General features: G+C 40.6%; 1 protein-coding gene across 6 annotated transcripts in view; it reads left to right on the top strand.

Annotated features, from left to right (window-relative positions):
* Positions 1 to 19809, top strand: part of LOC130922690 (potassium voltage-gated channel subfamily H member 1-like) — a 112263-nt gene extending 92454 nt beyond the window's left edge. For 5 of the 6 annotated variants that reach the window (XM_057847605.1, XM_057847604.1, XM_057847602.1 and 2 more), the window contains 3 exons: positions 392 to 644; positions 13783 to 13979; positions 15161 to 19807. In XM_057847605.1, coding sequence (XP_057703588.1) covers positions 392 to 644; positions 13783 to 13979; positions 15161 to 16021 — 1311 coding nt within the window. In that variant the 3' untranslated portion in view covers positions 16022 to 19807. Of the gene's footprint in view, positions 1 to 391; positions 645 to 13782; positions 13980 to 15160 lie in introns of all 6 variants that reach the window. The other variant, XM_057847606.1, reaches the window with a different exon arrangement.
* Positions 19810 to 20107: the final 298 nt, after the last annotated feature.

Genomic DNA, 20107 nt, shown 5'->3' with positions numbered 1-20107 from the left:
TTTTTAAAAAGAGGAACGATGAATTTCAACCCCCCCCGCCATCACCTTTTGATCCCCAAATTGGCGCCAGCTCCTGTGTGTTTTAATGCCACCCGCTGGAAACGAACGCCGCTTTTGTTGGCGCCCACGCGGATGCCACAACGAGAGGCTCTAAAAATGGCGGCTAATCCGTCTGTGACATTCATCTTCAAAGAGATTTGTTTGAAAGGCGGCGCACAGACTTAAACAACACACTCGGCAGGTGCTTTCAGTCTCGTCGCGTATTTTAGCGCTGTTGTTGGACGGCGACATAATCTGCTTTTATTATGCTGGGAAAATGACTCATAATATCATTTAGAAAAATCAATATTGCAGGCTCACTGTTCTAAGCGGCCTGATTTTTGACATTCAGGTGCTGCAGATTTGTCCAAAGGATATGCGGGCGGACATTTGCGTCCATCTCAACCGCAAGGTATTCAAAGAGCACCCGGCCTTCCGACTGGCCAGCGACGGCTGTCTGCGGGCGCTGGCTATGGAGTTCCAGACCATCCACTGCGCCCCTGGTGACCTCATCTACCACGCCGGCGAAAGCGTGGACAGCCTCTGCTTCGTGGTGTCAGGCTCTCTGGAAGTCATACAGGATGACGAGGTCGTGGCCATCCTGGGTGAGTTCCCATTTGGATAAGGAGGACTTAAAAATTCACTTTTCACGTAGGAGTTTACAGTGATCCCTCGCTACTTCGAGCCCTAAGTCCATCGCAGATTTTTTTCCAATTAAAAAGTAAATAAGTAAATACTAGGGTTGTTCCAATCATGTTTTTTTTTCTCCCGATCCGATCGTTTTAGTTTGAGTATCTGCCGATCCCGATATTTCCTGATCCGATTGCTTTTTTTTTTTGCTCCTGATTCAATTCCCGATAATTTTTCCCGATCATATACATTTTGGCAATGCATTAAGAAAAAAAAGAATAAAACTCGGACGAATATATACATTCAACATACAGTACATAAGTACTGTATGTTGTTTATTATGACAATAGATCCTCAAGATGGCATTTACATTATTAACATTCTTTCTGTTAGATGGATAGACGGATAGAAAGACTTGTGACTTTGTATATTGTGACTAAATATTGCCATCTAGTGTATTTGTTGAGCTTTCAGTAAATGATACTGTAGCCATGCCCAAATGCATGATGGGAAGCGGAACCATGACTGTGCGTAGTGCTACCAATTGATATATCTTCTCTGCGTTGGGAAATAACATAGGGTGTTAAGAAAAAGATCAATTGCTACCTTGCTACCCCACATTGCTTCCCATGATATTTCTAATCGTAGGGAGAGGGATTGTAAGGCTTTAGCCAATTAAAAAAAGGCTCCAAAGGCTGCCGAAATTCATTCTACTCATCTTACGCTGCCTTTTATCTTTCTATATAGGTAAAACAGCGCCATTACAGATTGAACGCGACAATGCGTGAGTGGGTCGTGCAGCGCATGCATTAATTGCGTTAAATATTTTAACGTGATACATTAAAAAAAAAAAATTAATTACCGCCGTTAACGGGATAAATTTGATAACCCTACTTTAAGCCTAAACTAAAGACTCTGGATGAGTGTAACATATTATGTCTGTAACGTTAAATACAATTAGAAAACGATTTAATTAAAAAATATATATCTATATTAAAAAAAGGCATGGCGGATATTTTTTTGCCGATTCCGATACTTTGAAAATGACGTGATCGGACCCGATCGATCGGCATAACATCTCTAGTAAATACATATGAGCTGTCCCGATCTGATCACGTAGTCTCCCTCCTACTGCTTTTCTTGGTCTGGCAGTGCCCTGGAGTTACTCATTAAAGTTAACAATGATTGACAGATGTTAAGGATTCATCTTGCCAGGGACGCTTGGAAGCCGAAACTTCAAGCGCTGCATGGGTCAGTCGTCGTTTAGCTTGTTAAACAGTTGCTATGGCAACTCATTGTGTGTAAGTGAGCAGCTTGAGCGGACTAACTCAATGAAGCATTTAATAAAGACAAGCAATTTTCTACTATATTCTTGTTTAAAAATAATTCTGTGGGACAGTACCATGTTTAAAGTGCCTGTGACACGAAAAAGCATGTTTATTTCATAATACACGCGGTATTTTATGTACCTGATTGAAATGGACCACTTGGATGTGTGAAGAAGCGATCGATATATTTATTCAAATTTTTTTAATCCCGCGCTACGAAAATGACAGACTTCCGGCTTCGGTCTTGCATTGAGGAAGAGGGCGCTGTGACGTGTACGGGAGAAGGAGTCCTCTTCACTATACAGCCGTACTGTTGGATGAGAAGGACTAAGGATTCATCTGATTTTGCGGATTAATACGTTTATTTTTCGCATCACGCCAGCCAAACGGCTGCAGAAAAATCTTGCTGTACTTGAGGCAAAAGCGTGTGAGCCTTTTTGGGGTTTCAAAAGGTTCCCATTCACCGGTGGATATTGGCAATAACAAGTAAACATCGTGTTTTGTATTATGTCAAATACTGGGATCGTTTTAATACCTAGGTGGCTTGCATTTTGTGGCTGACATGCTCCTTGTCCCCTCGGCCGACGACCGGCGGCTTGTCGCACATCCCTCCGCCGAGAGAGCACTATACTCTGTTTATTGCCCTCTTCGTATGCCCGGTGTTCTGTAAAAATTTCCAACCGATCAGAAATTGCAACTTTGTGTTAAAAATAGCCGCGAATTTGTATAAAGGACTACTTACGTTTGATCATGGATGGGCATGTAAAAAGCTCTCCTCATACACATCTTGTCATGAGTCTCTCGCTGTTTACGACTTTGTCGTGTAGTAAAGCATTATTTTGCCATATTCATGTTAACCATTTGGCAGCTACACTCTCCTCTGACGCCGGCCCGTTTGTCCGACGGTCATTGTCCAGCTGCTTCCCCTCAAATGAGACCTCTGCCCTCAGCAGGGGAACGACGAGCTCTAACTTGTTCGCTGCCGGGCGGGTTGCCGATCGGCGATGACAATCGACAACCCAGTCGTCATGTGAAATGATCCGGGCTGGTTATGTGCGAAGACTTTGAAACATCACTCAGTTCGGGTTAGCATGTCGGCTAGCTGTCATGCCTCTTGGTTTATTTACATCAGGGGTGCCCAAGTCCGGTCCTCGAGAGCCCCTATCCGGCTTGTTTTCCATGTCTCCCTCCTTTAACACACCTGAATCAAATGATCAGCGGATCAGCAAGCGCTGCAGGAGCCTGAGAATGATCCGGATTATTAGATTCAGGTGTGTTGGAGGAGGACAACATAGAAAACAAGCTGATTAGGGGCTCTCGAGGACCGGACTTGGGCACCCCTGGTTTACATTCTCTGAAGCCGGGGAAGGGACTTAGGTGGCATAAAATATCGTTTGGGAGGTGCCACAGTAAAGGTGAAGTCGACAGTTTTGACCATTATGGAGTAATTTTGCCATGTTGTCCTGAATAAATGCATTTTTATTATTTCATATTCCATTTAGCACAAGACTGTTATTTGTCATGACCATGCCATTTATTTAGCTATTTGGGAAAAATACTTGGATAAAAAGAATATCCTGTAAAAATATTGGAGTAGAGGGACTGAAACAATGATGTTTTGCGGCTGTCTTCGTCGCGTTTCCCTCATTCTGAATAATTCCCCCTCAATGGGCTGAATAGTAAAACCGATGAGCCCATTCTCCCGCTGACGTCATCCACCTGTTGGGGACGCTAGAGCCCTATAATGGTAGGCGTGGCTAACCGGAAGATTAAAAGACTAATTTCTCGTCATCTGCGCCTTGCTAAATTGTTGAATATAGTCGAATCGTCTCAATATATTATTCTAATTCAAATATTAATGCTATTTAAGACTTTTTTTCGCCTGCCGTACGCACTTTAAAACATCAGAATTATTACATTTGAAGTACTTAAAAACCATTTATTAGAATTAATACATAAAAGTTGTTTTTTAAATTATACTTTGGGGAAAAAAGTTAAAAAAACATGTCTTATATGTATCTCTTTCCAATGATACATCTGAATAAATACATTGAACACACACAAAAACACACACTACTGTGCAGTTTTTCACTTATCGCGGTGAAAAACGAGGGATACCTGAATTTGCGCTTTGGACATTTACATCTCTGAGTTCAGATATTTTTCAGCATCTGGAAACCGTTAAATTGTTGTACAAATGAAATCTCAGAACCTTCAAGAAAAAGTTCTATCAAGAAAATGAATGCCTGACCGGTCACAAACATCCAAGCTGAATACTTTATGTGTTAGACCACAAATACAGTACAGCAGAAGCCTTTTAGTCTCATTTCCTCAACTTTGTTCCATCTCTCTGCCGAGCAGCAGCATTTTAAATGCTCCTGACTGCTTGGAAAGCAAGCAGCTTGCTTTTTTTTGAGTCATAAAGTTGCCCTTTAGTCGCAGATACTCACTATGTCACTATGACACATGGGAATTGTCTTAAACGGCCTACAAAATACATTACATGCCCCCTTTGAATCTGAGCAGTATGTTAGCAGTTTACACCTTCATCACTTATTTCACCGCATGATCGATTCAACCAATAAGGTTGCAAACTGTCCTGCTGTTGTATGCTTCCAATAAGCCTTTCTTGAAAAAAGTCAATACCCTGTCAAGCCGATACGGCGAACCCCGTGGGTACAGTCTCTAGTGATAACAAGTTACTACTGTGGATCAAAATCTCATTAGGCTAATGGTGCTTCAGAACACACAACACACAGGATAATGAAGCTCCCAAAGAATGCTAGCAAGATCTCATCCTTCGGGCAGGGGAAAAAAAGATGCCAAACAAACCCAACCCGTTGACCTTATGGGGTGGGGCATTTTTTTGGTTTTTGTTTTTTAGCGGTCCTGCTTGGCTGCTTAGTCATGCAAGATGGGATGCTGCTTCTGTTGTAATTTGTATTGAGATGGATAGTCATTGGAAATGCAGTGCGAGACAATGAGTTTGAGAGGGGGATGACGGAGAGAAAAAAGACAATCATGGCACAGCAATTGTAAAATGACAACAATAACATTGCAGTTAGTGCAACATCCTGTGGGGAAGAGAAGACACAAATGAATGAAAATGACATTAATCCATTCCAGCCCCCAAAGCAAGATTTTTTTCATGCTTTTGCTTTTTAAATATTCTGTACTTCACTATCATATTGCACTTTATAAAAACATAGAAATACAATTGTAATATTTCAGGACTAAAACAGTTTGTGCTTCTTGGTTTAATGCTGCAAGTCAATTCATTGTATTGCTCCTACTGGAGTGCTCATCTCAGACACCAGGAAGAAGTTTAATACAGGCTCGAAGATTCATACTTTTTCTACTGTTCCTGTAGAAATGACCTTACACTACACAAAAATTAGGCTATTTAGGATTGTCGTCTAGTATATACATTTAATGATTTTCTATAAGCAGTTTCAATCTGGTTTCTGCACGCTTCATAGCACCGAAACAGCTTTACTTAAAGTCGCTAACGACTTCCTCGTCGCTTCTGACTCTGGTTCAATCTCCATCCTTGTTCTCCTCGACCTCACAGCTGCCTTTGACACAATTTCTCACACTTCTTGACCGACTTTCCTCCATTGGTATCACCCACACAATCCATACTGGTTCACCTCCTACCTCTCTGACCAAAAGAAATGTGTTAAATTTGGCCCCCACAAATCCAAATCCCTTCCTTTCTCTGCTGGCATGCCCCAGGGCTCTGTCCTGGGTCCGCTCCTCTTTATCTCTTACATTCTATTAAATACAACATCCACTTTCACTGTTATGCGGATGACACCCAGCTCTACATCTCTTCAAAATCAACCTCCTCCCTTCCACCCTCTACTCTCACCCTCTACCTACAACTCATGGTTGTCCTCTAACTTCTTACTGCTCAATGGCTCCAAACTGAAGTCCTCCTTTTAGGTACCCCTACCATGCTCACTAATGACAATAACTTCTCTATTTCCATCATTAACATACCTATCATTCATTCCACTCAGGTTAGGTTAAGAGTCTGGGTGTCATCCTCGACAGCAGGCTCTCCTTCCACTCCCATATGAAAGACACTACTAGATCAGCCTACTTTCACCTTCATAATATCTCTCGTCTTCTTCCTTTTCTCACACCACACACCGCTGCCACTCTCTTGTGCAGTCCAGTCACCTCCAGGATTGACTATTGTAACTCACTCCTCTTCGGTCTCCCAAACAAATCCCTCCATAAATTGCAGCTCCTCTAAAACGCAGCAGCACGCCTTCTTACTCGAACCCCCACAACACACCACATCACCCTCATCCTCCGTCAACTCCACTGGCTCCCAATTAAACAAAGAATTATGTACAAGATTCTCCTCATCACCTTCAAAGCACTTCACGGTTTCGCCCCATCCTATATATCTAACCTCCTGTATTAACACTCCCCCCCCTCCTCGTTTCTCTTCTTCCCTCCACCTTTCTGTCCCTCGTGCCCGTCTCAACACCTTCGGTTCCAGAGCCTTTAGTCACTCTGCCACCCAGCTCTGGAACCCCCCACCCCCTGGACTTTGCAACATATCGACCCTCTCACTTTTCAAATCCTGACTCAAAACATCTGTTCAATCTTTCTTTCCCACCTTGATCCTTTGCTGTTTCATCTCGACCTCTTAATTTTCTATGACTTTTGTCCTGCTTTTAATTTGCGTTTGTTAATTTTTAATCTTTTGTACAATGCCCACGAATGTTTTGAAAGGGCTTGATATAAAATGTATTATTATTATTAGGGCTGTCAAAATTATCGCGTTAACGGGCGGTAATTAATTTTTTAAATTAATCACGTTAAAATATTTGACGCAATTAACGCACATGCCCCGCTCAAACAACAACGTACTGCTCAAACAGCAGTGTAATGTCCACTTGTTACTTGTTTTTTGGTATTTGGCGCCCTCTGTTGGCGCTTCGGTCTAAATGATTTTATAGGTTTTAGCACAATGAGCGAGCATGGTGAAATTATTGACATAAACAATGGTGAGCTACTAGTTTATTTTTTTTGATTGAAAATTAAAAATGAAAACATTAAGAGGGGTTTTAATATAAAATTTCTATAACTTGTACTAACATTTATCTTTTAAGAACCACAAGTCTTTCTATCCATGGATCGCTTTAAGAGAATGTTAATAATGTTAATGCCATCTTGTTGATTTATTGTTATAATAAACAAATACAGTACAGATGTACCGTATGTTGAATGTATATATCCGTCTTGTGTCTTATCTTTCCATTCCAACAATAATTTACAGAAAAATATGGCATAGAGAGTTTGAATTGCGAGTAATTTCGATTAATCAATTTTTAAGCTGTAATTAACTCGATTAAAAATTTTAATCGTTTGACAGCCCTAATTATTATTATTTGATCTGAAACCTGCCAATTTGCTTGCAGAGCATTAGGGACAGCTCTGGGCCACCCCGATCGCTTACAAAAATAGGCAACCTTTGGAATAGCGGACCGACCGACCGAGTTATTTGTATGGGCTGGTTGAGAGATTCCACATTGTTAAAGAAAGTAGTTCTGACAATTTTGCTTAAAAGAAAAAATGGGGAAAACAAAACAACTGCTTTATAATATTCCATTACTTTTTCACAGCGTGGTGACTGCACAATCATCTCGTTGTCCGCACGGGTCACTGTATTTGATTGCTTTAGAGATCACGAGTAGCTGTATTGTTCGCCTCCATGAAAAATGCTGGAAAGCCACCTCTGAGGCTGTAAACACAAAATACAGGCACTGACAAGTAAAAATGAATGAATATCCCCCATATTACGACAGGGATTACAGCAATAATGCACTTTCCAGAAATGTTTGACTTTTCCTTTATCATACTGTAAACTTCTTCACATACTGAGCATGTGTTTATTTGGCTCCCATGTTTATAATTATGTTTTGACCCATCTCAGTCTGGATAGAATCTTTTAGTATGTTGTTCCCCCAAATTTTCACATCGTGAAGTGTGTGCATATTTAGGTTATGTGGCAAGAGAATCTGACACAAAAATCCTGCAGTCTGTTTAGGGGTGTGCCATCTTAGGCACCCCAAGATTCTATTCGATTATGATTCAGTGGGCTACGATTCAATTCTAGAACGATGATCACGGTATTGACGATGATCACGGTTATCACGATTATCGATGCATTGTGCATTACTAATTAATATAGTAGACAAACAAATTTTTGTCTATTATTTATTTAAAATATCCTGATGATTCAACAGGAACGATGGAAGCATGCCCATACAACAAAAATCTGCCCTTAAGCTGCCTTTTTAATTATTTATTTTTACAAGAAAGTGCAAAAACATTAACCATTTTAGAGGTAGTACTTATTATCACTCAACAATACAATAACATTTTCACAGGTGGAACGAATTCCACATTTTCTGGAAACAAAGTGTCTTTAGAAATAAGCCTTCATTTAACCAACATACTTTGTTTTCACAGATTTCAGTACTATTTCCCATGTTTGTAGTGTTACCGCTGTACTTAATCATGGTTTTACACGTTCTGCATATGAAAAACACATTAGCGAATTAGCTTAACGCTCGGCGCTAACTATTAACACCACAAAAACAACAGCAATAAAGGCTTAACAGTACAAGAGGGTTCGTGTGCTCATCTCTTGTAGACGCACAGGGGTCTTAGCAACACACTCAGGACATTTTTCAATTGACATGACTTCAAACTACAGCTGGACCACTGAAAGACGAGGAGCTAGAACTATCTCTCTTCCCCTCTTGCTCTAAAAAATAACGCGCGCACACTGTTCCTGCCTGTCTCATACACAAATTTATCTTCCAGTCTTTTGAAAAAGAGTAAATCTCTCACTCAGTTAAAGGCAGAATCCATTATAGCGTGCGTGCATCCGTTAAAGGGTTCCAGGCGGCAGACGTGTCTTGAATTTCGTTCTGCTACGAGAGGCTGTCATAAAGTTATAAGGAAAATCATCGTTTTTTTAGCCTTTATGAATCGTAATCGAATCGTTACGTGTCGAATCGCGATGCATGTAATAATCGATTTTTTGGAACTCCTCTATCTGTCATGATACCAAATATCAATCAGTGGTTCTTAACTGGGATCGAACCCCAGGGATGAGTAGGCCTCAGGGGTTTGGTAAAGGTTAAGAAACGCGGAGCCCTATTTTGTATGCTGACTAAATCTAGGCAAAGTGGCATTTTAGACCAGGTTTTGGACTGGTTTGCCCTGAATCTACAGACTTTATTCCATTTCTGTCAAATGCTAGCCCTCTATTTAATGAGATGAGAGGAGAAACTGGCACTTGTTATGAGGAAGTATAACAGACAGCGTAAACTGCGTATATAATAATTAAAAAAAAAAAGTGTCATTTTACGCATTGAAAATAGTATGTGATGCAAGGATGCAACAATAAAATGAGAATGTAGGCATGAAAACAAAAAAAAAAGATCAGTGTAAAAATGTCATTTATCAACGTGAAAGTCAACAGCAAAAGGCAAACTTATTCGTAAAAAGTATATTACTTATATATATATATATTAATAGTATATAGTAAATTTGAAATCTGGAAGCATTTTAAACAGAAAATCACTTTCATGTTAGCTTCTTAGTAAAGAAAATTGCTTTATTATGAAATTCCAAAGGGTTTGATGAAAGCACCTGTGAAACTCATGGGGTTTTGTACCTTTAGCAAGGTTAAGAATCACTGGCCCAGATTATTTTCTAGTGTAAAGCCAGCCAAAGAGTCATTCGTTGCAAAGGATAAAGAACATGCAACAAAAATGCATTCATTCATTCATTTTCCATGCTTTATATCAAATATAAAAAATATAGTTGTACCTCAAGATAGGAAATTAATTTGTTTCGTAGTGGCTTTCATATCATGATTTTTTGCGTATAATGAACTGCGTCTTATATGTAAATCATGTAATTCGTTTAAAGCGCTACTAAAACACCACATTAAATTTTATAATAAGGGTAAAATCAGATTTAAATGAGAGCCAAATACATTTGAATCACTCTATATACCTAACGTAACTGTTAATACCTGTAATGAATTAAGAAAAAAAACAATCCCAAAAAAGAAAAAGGAAAAAAAAAAAGAAAATGTGGAACCATACCTTTCGAGTGAGGCGATGTCCGAAAGCAAAAGTGATACCAAGCGGACCATGTGTGGACGTAAAAACATTCTTCGTGAGTCAAATCCGCGAGGAGACTTGTGCTCGAATGTGCTACCAATGTAGCTGACCGTGTGTGGCCGTAAAAAAAAAAAAACGCTGTTTGTGAGACAAAAACACGAGGAGACTTGTGCTTTTTTGGCGAAGACGTCGTACCCGCTAGTACAATAACACCACCGCACCTGTGCGCGTCATCACACTGTGACACCCAAATTGAAACGTCACCAACAATAGGCAGAATCGTGTTACTGAAGCATGATGGGAAAGATTCTGACCAATAGGGCAGCAAATTGTGTAATTAAGCCTTATGGGAAGGATTCTGACTAATAGGACAGTAGGATCTTATGGTGTGTTTATGGCGCTGCTTTTTAAAATTTTCCGTGAGCGGGAGTTACAGATATTTTATCTTACATATTATCTTTCGTATACTGAATAATTTTTCATGATACATAACGAAAAAACCTTCAAAACACCTTGCATAAAATGAATATTTTGTGTACAGAAGCTTCGTATCTAGAGTTAGCACTCTATATACTTTATCTAACTGCTGCCCAAAAGTATTGGCGCCCCTGCAATTCTGTCAGATAATGCTCAATTTCTCCCAGAAAATGATTGCAATTACAAATGCTTTGGTGGTAATATCTTCATTTATCGCCATGTTTGACTGTGGGCACCTTGTTCTTTTCTTTGAAGGCCTAGTCTTTTTTTTTCTTCTAAACTCTATGTTGATGCCCTTTCCTGAAAAGCTCTACTTTTGTCTCATCTGAGCAGAAAACATTCTTCCAAAACGTTTTGGGCTTTTTTAGTAGGGTTTGGCAAACTTTAGCCTGGCTTTTTTATGTCTCTGGGTCAGAAGTGGGATCAGGCTGGGTATCTTACCATAGAGTCCCTTTTCATTCAGACGTCGACCGGGTTGATAGTGTTGTACCTTCGGAGTGCGGGACAGCTTGAACTTGTTTGGATGTTAGTTAAGGTTCTTTATCCACCATCCGCACAATCTTTCGTGGATATTTCTTGTCAATTTTTCTTTTCCGTCCACATTTAGGGATGTTAGCTACAGTGCCATGGGCTTTACACTTATTGATGACACTGCGCACGGTAGACACAGGAACATTCAGGTCTTTGGAAATGGACTTGTAGCCTTGAGATTGCCCATGCTTCCTCACAATTTTGCTTCTCAAGTCCTCAGACAGTTCTTTGGTCTTCCTTTTCTCATGCTCAATGTGGTACACACAAGGACACAGGACAGAGGTTGAGTCAACTTTAATCCATTTTAACTGGCTGCAAGTGTGATTTAGTTTTTGCCACCACCTGTTATGTGCCACAGGTAAGTAACAGGTGCTGTTAATTACACAAATTAGAGAAGCATCACATGATTTTTCAAAGGGTGCCAATACTTTTGTCCGGCCCATTTTTTGGAGTTTTGTGTAAAACGATAATGATTTAATTTTTTTCCCATTCTCTTTTGTGTTTTTTCATTGCAAGCAAAATAAATAAACATATTACTACCAAAGCATTTGTAACTGCGATCATTTTCTGGGGAGATATTGAGCATCATCTGACAGAATTGCAGGGTGCCAATACTTTTGGCCAGAAGTGCATGTGTTCCCCCAACATAAGCTTTCCAAGAGCCATATCTTAAAAATATCTAAAACAATATCTACTAATTGTTAACATGTCAAAGGTATTTTCGATTGAAAATTAGCAATAAGCTAGCATGCATAAGGCAATTATATTTCAAACACACAAGAAACAGTTTGAGACATCTTTCTTGATTAATTGTTGACTACTTGCCGAATTAAGACCTATTGTGAAGTGAGTCAAATTGAGTTCACTGCCAACATAAAGTGCTCATACTCAAATTTGACATTTAAAGTCGAAGCAAGGGTTGTGTCTAGGGCTGCAGCTATCGAATATTTTAGTAGTCGATTAATCGATGGACTAGTTAGTTCGAATAATCGAGTAATCGGATAAGGAACATGAAAAATTAAAATACCTGAGCTGAGCCTCAAACGGTATAACATTAAAAAAAAAAAAAAAAAAAAAACGAGGATCCGTGTACAACAAAAGAACAATTGGCTAACTTATACCCCTTTCCCACTGAAACTGGTGGGTCAACGCGCGTTTTTCCAAGCCGATGCATCCCACTAGCAATTGGCATTTGGCACCTTTCCCATTGACGAAAAAAGCCGTGTCTTTTTTTTTTTTCACCCGTCTAACCCCCACCCCTCCTCAGCCGTGTGTAAGGTGCGTGATGTCACCACGCTAAGATGCGCTTCGACAAGTGCGACCGAATTCATTCAGTTCAAGGAAGTTAACAATGCAAAGCAACATGGAAGCCTCCTTTCCGTTTGTGTTCTCTGTTTTCATGCGTTTTACTGCCCGCAAAATGGTCGAAATGCAGCAAAGGATCAACACTGTGCTTGTGCTGAGGCAACGTAAGCGACGTAAATTTTGGTTTGAAATTGAAAGGAGTCATGTACGTCACAGGAGGAGGAGAAGAGCCTTTGTTTCGTCTGTTATGGCTATTGCTAACGCTGCTACACCGACTGTTCGCCGTATGTGGATCCGGGCTAGAGCACATGGTTTTTGTTTTTTGTTATGACGCATCACGTACTAGCCTACGTCACCACGTAGATTAGGGTGTTGACTGTTGACCCGGGGTTTTGCTTTCACACTGAATGGCGATCAGAGCCGAGGTGATTTTAACGCGGGTCGCTTGGCGGGTTGATTGACACGGGTCGAGGCGGGTCGCTGCACCTTTCCCACTGCCACCAAAAGCCGATTGTTAGCGGGTTGACACGGGTTTTTTGGCCAGTGGGAAAGGGGTATTACATAGAAATAGTCCGCTAGCTTAAATGCTATAAAATGCAATTTTTTTTTTTTTTTTTTTTTAAACAATGCTCATAACAAATGGTTCAGACATATATTCTTACATAAAAACGGCTAAATATACCTATAAACTAAATTATGAATGAGTTAAAATAAACAATAGCTCAAACAAAAACTTAGCTTACGCTGGTCTTAACAGGGAGCAGTTGGATTCAGCCATGTGAAAAGAGGCAGACTAGAGGGCAGTGTATCCGCCCTAATCAATAAATCTAAACTCAAACACCTTCAAAGTAAACCACTACAACGCCATTTTAATTAAACGAATACTCGTAGCAACAAAATTTAATCCGAATATTTTTTTCTAATCGAATACTCGAATTTATCGATTAATCGCTGCAGCACTAGTTGTGTCTCTAAACATTTGCAAGTCAGGTGACTCGTATCTCAGGGCATTACTGTGTACATGACGAAAACAACACTCCAGCTAATGCTTTGTATGCCCTGTGAGGAAAACACACAACAACAAGGGAAAAGGACAGGACAGGATGAATGTTTACAGCACAGAATTGGAAAGGTGGGGTGAACCAGGCTGAGCCAAACACTCTTGCAAAGAATTTGAGTGCAAAGTCCAGGAAAATAATCCTAAAGGCTATGTAAAGCAATTTGCCCACACCAAGCAACTAAATCCCACATGCGTGTGTCAAGGGAGACCAACTAGCCGCCTTAAATGTCTTTCTCCTTTTCCCGGGCAGGCAAGGGAGACGTCTTTGGGGACGTCTTCTGGAAGGAGGTAACACTTGCTCAAGCCTGCGCCAATGTACGTGCTCTGACGTACTGTGACCTCCATGTCATCAAGCGTGACGCCCTGCAGAAAGTGCTTGAGTTCTACACAGCCTTCTCCAATCACTTCTCCCGCAATCTGCTTCTCACTTACAACTTGCGAAAGAGGGTGAGTGACGTTGTCCCCGTGTGCACAAAAACACAAGCAATTGATAAAGAACCCTCAGGATCGCGAGTCAGCCACACAGCCAGACAGGTTTGCGCGTTCAGACGGACACTGACGGTAAATTGGCTTCATATATTAAACCCGCTCCCTCCTCCCTATCCTTCAACTCTCAATTGAACGAGCACAGTTGCGACCAATCATTACCTCATTCATATTAAGGTCACCCTGCCCAAGAGAGAACATGGCTGAGATTGAATTGCCGGCCTATGAAGAGGCAATCTCATCTCCAGCACTGAAATAACGGTTGGCCAATAGCGCAGTGGAGGGGGCGTGGGAGGGGAATGTTGCGCTATACGCGCCCTGCTGGGAAATCCTGAGGTGGATTGAATAAGCGCTCAGTGAGCTTGTATTGGCCGCCAATGAAATCCTATGACCGATTCACTTGATAGCCAAGTGAGACTTGACATGAAAAATGGTTTGGGTTCACTGCTTTTGGATTCTGCTTTTGAAAGCTTAAGCTTTGTCCAAACTTTGCCTATGCTTCTTTTCTGCCATCCCACTGACCTCAAATAAAATCAGGTTGCATTCAAGAGGACATATTACAGAAAAAAATTCATCATAGCTTGAATTCAAATTGTTGGGTCTCTGCTCAGCCATCTCGTGTGAATTTAAACTATACAAAGAATCAAAACTGATCCTAATAATGAGATTTAAAGGTTGATGGCGCTAGCTTCCACTGGCCAGGAAGTAAATCGATGAAGAGAATTTGCTTAATCCATGAATTAATTGCGAGATGTATTGCGATGTATCGATTAATCACTATTTTGACCAACACCTGAATAAATTACAAAATGTACTGTCAGATATCTTGAAATAGGTGTCCCACAAGGTTTAATCTTGGGTCCAGTATTTTTTTTCCTTTATATAAATTGTCTACTGTACTGTATTAAACATTCTACCACAATGTTGTTTTTTCTAAATATGTAATTAGCCTTTTCTCTATTTTCTATACGTCACATCAGACACTTCCGATCATTTGGTCATCTCATTATTGGTAAAAGGAGTTTAGTCAATTTGCATGTGTGCAGACATTCCCGTCTTGTCTTAAAGGGACTGGAGAATAAATGCTCTGTCTCTATACGGAAAATTATTTCAAATCATTAGCATGCTACATTCTCTTTTAGATGGTGTTCCGAAAAATCAGCGATGTGAAACGAGAGGAAGAGGAGCGTCAGAGGCGGAAAAACGAAGCCCCTCTTAATTTGCCTCCTGACCACCCGGTGCGTAAACTCTTCCAGCGCTTCCGGCAGCAGCGGGAGGCTCGAACGGCCACGGAAAAGCCGAGTGAAGAGAATGACGTGGAGAAGGGTCCCCTCTATGTGGAAATTCCCAAGACAGCAATCATCACCACCAGCATTGTGACAGTGACGGAAAGCCCGGCAACGCCGTCGTCGTCCACACCTGTGTCGTCACCCCCCAGCTGCGCCCCTTCGGACAAGGTAAAGCTACAGGTGCCGCCTCCGGCCTCTCTGGTGGGAGGTCGGGCCGCCGAACCGGGCAAAGTCAAAGGCTGGGGGCGCTTCAAGGAATCCATGGCGAAACCTGAAAACTGGAAAACGGTGTCCAAAGCAGAGTCCATGGAGACGTTGCCAGAGCGAACCAAAGGTCACGAGTCACAGATGCCCTTGAAGAAGACGGACTCGTGTGACAGTGGCATCACCAAAAGCGACCTGCGCCTCGACAAAGTAAGCGACTTCCGCTTGACGCCGCAGGACCGCAGTCCCGTGCAGCCTCCCGAAATCAGACGTTCCTTCTGCCCCATTCCCGAGCAGACCCTACACGCCTCGCTTCAAGAACTCAAGCTGGAACTTAAAGACGACCTGAAGAGCCTCAACGTCCGAATGTCAGGTCTGGAGGCGCAGCTAGCCGAAGCCCTCCAGCTCCTTAAATCCAGGACGCCCACCACCGGCTCTCCGCAAGGTCTCTTTGACATTTCCAGACCCGCGTCTCCAGAAGCCGACAAAGAGGAGGACATTTTCTCGTGAGCACTAGAGGCACATTTTACTGTCAACCAAGCCGCAATCCGGTTATGGCCACTATACGGCAATAGTTGAGGCTGCAATGGTGTGGGGGTCGCCTTTTAGTTTAGGCATCCGGGCGTAGTCTTTTAAAGACATGCAGGCCTCCGTAGCAGGAACGCGAACGCCACAGACAAGGCGCCGAGGTGGAACCTGGCGCGGGTTAACCTAAGTAGCCTTTTATCTGTAGATACCAAACGATGTGCTCGAAATGTTTGAGCTTCCACGTAAAATGGCATGACCCCAATGTTGTATGCCGTCCGATTCCTTGCATGTAACATCAAATATACACCTTTTCACCATGATGTCATGGTATGTACTACATGTACGCAGACGCTCTGGCATTCTCTTGGGTAAAACAAACGCATACTCTCATTTGAGCAAGGCAGAGTGATTGATATAACAGGGTAAATGGTTCGGATGATGATTTATAGCCTTCTTCGCAAACGCTGTAGCTTGAATGTGTGACGTATCAGTCGAAAAGATGGCATTGGAAGAGTATTCCGACATAGTTAATATTATCAGTGAGTGACTGGCTAAGTAACTTTTCTGTTCCTTGGATTAATCCCACTGCTGTCTACTCTAAGAAAACCAAACTAATTATTTTATACATACTACTGAGAAAATATGATCCACAAACTTTGAAAGATTTGGTACTTGCGATTGTCTTTGTACAACCATTTCCTACATCCACTGGATTTATCCTCTTCAACCACAGGTTCCAATTGATTCATTTGCATTTTTTCAAATCCTAAACCTTTTAGTCCATATCTGTTTGTGGAACTCCAGACATTTTTTGCCAACTTTTTCAGGTCGAGGTCAGCAGTAGTCAACAACATTTCATCCGGAAGTAGGTGGCGCCTATTGTTTACAAACGTTATGAAACGGTACTATACGCACCTCGATTGGTTTGATTAAGCGAGGTTGTTTGCGTTGTAAGCGGACGGTCGAGAGTTACGCCCCATGAGCAAGTGAGTGATGTACGCATTTTATTATGGTGGCGTCGAAGATGGTTATGAATTATACAGTGGCATGCTTGACAGCGTCCAGCAGTTATTGTGATAAATAGTTTCGGTGGAGGAGATGCTTAATGACAAATGGAATGCAGTTCTAATAGCATAGTGGGTGTTTATATCATGTTGGTCATCTCCCACTGGAACACAAAAAGAACCACACAAACTCTCACAAACAGTACACAACTTCACATAGCATGAAAACCATGCATAACTAAAGTTATATATTATTATATAATTTCCACTATTACTAGTAGTGCAGGATTCAAATGCTCCAAGCAGGGAGGCTTTTTTAAAAGAGCGTCAGCTGTGAAAGGAACATGATATATTTATATTTTGTGCCACTGGTTTGCATGCAGGCTTTATTGTAAAAAAAGAAAAAAAAATAAATCATCCTGTCTAAATTGCATTATTCCACAGTAATACCAAATATGTTTGCAATGCAGGGAACCTCTTTTTCATGGGTTCTATTGTAATGTGTGACAGGAAGAAATCAGGTTACCAATCATTTCCAATGGATTCATAAAAAAATAAATAAAATGTTGAAAAAAAAAGAGAAAAAAACAAATAGATTGTGCGGCAAATCATCTTCACATAATGTATTTTTTTTAGTCCCAAAAGTATTCACCTTGACTGTATATGAAAATGCAAATTATTTTTATGAGGGTTTATCATAAAAATGTCCCTGGAACAATTGGTATTTTATTCAGACAGCAACTCTGTCCACTTAAATAAAAATCGTGTCAACAAATAAACTCATGTTTGGTCCCTTTTTAGTAGCAGTTTATGTTTTATTTTTATTTTAAGACTAATAGAAGCGTAAAATCGACAACACAGGCAGGATTAATCAGACGAAATGCTTTGTACATATTTTATGATCATTTTTCCTGTACTAATGTATAAGCCTGGAGTCATGCAATAATTATACAAATGGGGTAATGTATGTAGAATTTATGACCACCAATAAGTCGTTTATATCGACACTACTTCTATTTTGCATTCCTCTTTTTATTTGTAGAGTTGCAGTATTTCAGTCCACTCTGCGCACACTTCGTCCTCTTTCCGTGTGAAAGAAGAAGCGGCGTTCTTATATTATTCATTATTTTCATATGGATAATTTATGTTTTTTACATGACTTGTCTTTTATCAGGGACGGATGCAGCAAAGAGGAAAAAACACTCGCTTTACTTCCTCTTTTTTCTATCAAAAATTCAGTTGGCTAAAAATAAAGAGCTGGCCTGTTGTCAAAGGTGGGAACTCATTTGTGGTCACATGAGAAAAATATCCTCAATAAATTGATAAATAAATAATTAAATTCATAATGCAGGAGCTCGCAAATGACCTGACGAATCTCTCATTCGGAGTCTTCATTTTTATAAAAGCTTTTAACTTGACTTGTAAATATTAATCTGCACATATTGAATGTAATCACGCCTATATGAAATGAATTGATTCACTTTGGGTGTAAACAGTGGATTAACGTGTAGCTAATCTCATTATGTACAACCTTTGAAAGTCACACAGCAACACGAGAACAAGAACACAACTCGCTAAGTGGCCCATGTGACTGAATTTAGATTAGATCATGGCGACCTTTTTAGTCATTCACTTTGTACTTGCATTTTTTTAAAAAAATCAGAGATGGCTAAAGTACTCACACGTAACTCAAGCAGAAATATAAATACAGTGGTACCTTGACATACGATAGCTTCGACACATGATCTTCTCGATATCCAACGTAAATTTTGTCATTTGTTTCTACATCTGACTACATGCTCGAAATACCACAATTTACGACAGTGCCGCAGTTTCTTTGTTTTCGCGCAAGACGCATGGCGGATTTTCTTGTGAGAGAAATCAACATGGGTTCCAAGAATGTTAGGGAAGGTGGTGAAAAAAAGGAGAAAGGTGGGGCTTAAAATTGAAATGAAGGTGGTGTGCACGTCCTTGAACTGGCTAGACAATGCGGCCATAGAATGTCTACAGTCTGTACGGTCCTCCTTCGACCACTGTTCGCCAGTCTTGATAAGTTAAGGTGACAATTATTATTGTGGTAAGATCGCCAAAAAATTGCCAGCTTTGTCAGGTTATTAATCATTTATTTCAGACCTTGTGCAACACAACATGCCTACTGTCCGCCGCAGCTGAACTTGAAAAGTGAAAGTAAAATGTCCTCTCTCACTCAAGTCAGCCACGTGGTGCATTCAGGTACACCACGCAAAACAAATTTGCCACATTAGAACCCGATTCGTTACATTTCATGTATTATTGTTATTATTACTATTATTATATTATTATTCTGATTCTTATTCATAATTTATTTGTTTTCGCCCTGTGTAATTGCTATTTGCTATAGTACCAGCAGAATTTGAGAAGGATTTAGTGTAGGTTGTCTGGCTCTGAAACAAATTAAAGGAATTATAATGTATTATAGGAAAATCCTGCTCAACATACAACCATTTCGACTTACAAACAAGGTCCTGGAACGAATTAACTTCGTATGTAGGTACCACTGTACTCAGGTATAAGTTAATATTTAATCAACATCTTTATTTATATGAAAATTACAGACATTGAAATATATTTATTCCCCCCGCCCTCGGTTTTTGACCTGCTCTCCATGATGTTAATGCACGAATGGCCAAATACAAGGCACCATTAAAGAGCATACGACATGAGAAAAAAAGGCTTAAATAGCATTATTATGTGAACTAGAATCATATTTTGAGACGATTCGACTATATACAACAATTTAGCAAAGCGCAGATGACGAGGAATTAGTCTTTTAATCTGCCGGTTAGTCACGCCTACCATTATAGGGCTCTAGCGTCCCCAACAGGTGGATGACGTCAGCGGGAGACTGGGCTCATCGGTTTTACTATTCAGCCCATTGAGGGGGAATTATTCAGAACGAGGAAAACGCGACGAAGAGAACCGCAAAATGTCATTGTTTCAGTCTCTCTACTCCAATATTTTTACAGGATATTCTTTTTATCAAAGTATTTTTCCCCAATAGTTAAATAAATGGCTTGAGAAGGAC

The sequence above is a fragment of the Corythoichthys intestinalis genome, chromosome 10 (genome assembly GCF_030265065.1).
Source record: "Corythoichthys intestinalis isolate RoL2023-P3 chromosome 10, ASM3026506v1, whole genome shotgun sequence".
Taxonomy (NCBI): domain Eukaryota; kingdom Metazoa; phylum Chordata; class Actinopteri; order Syngnathiformes; family Syngnathidae; genus Corythoichthys; species Corythoichthys intestinalis.
The sequence above is the reverse complement of the archived record's forward strand: the minus strand, read 5'-3'. Positions and strand labels throughout refer to the sequence as shown.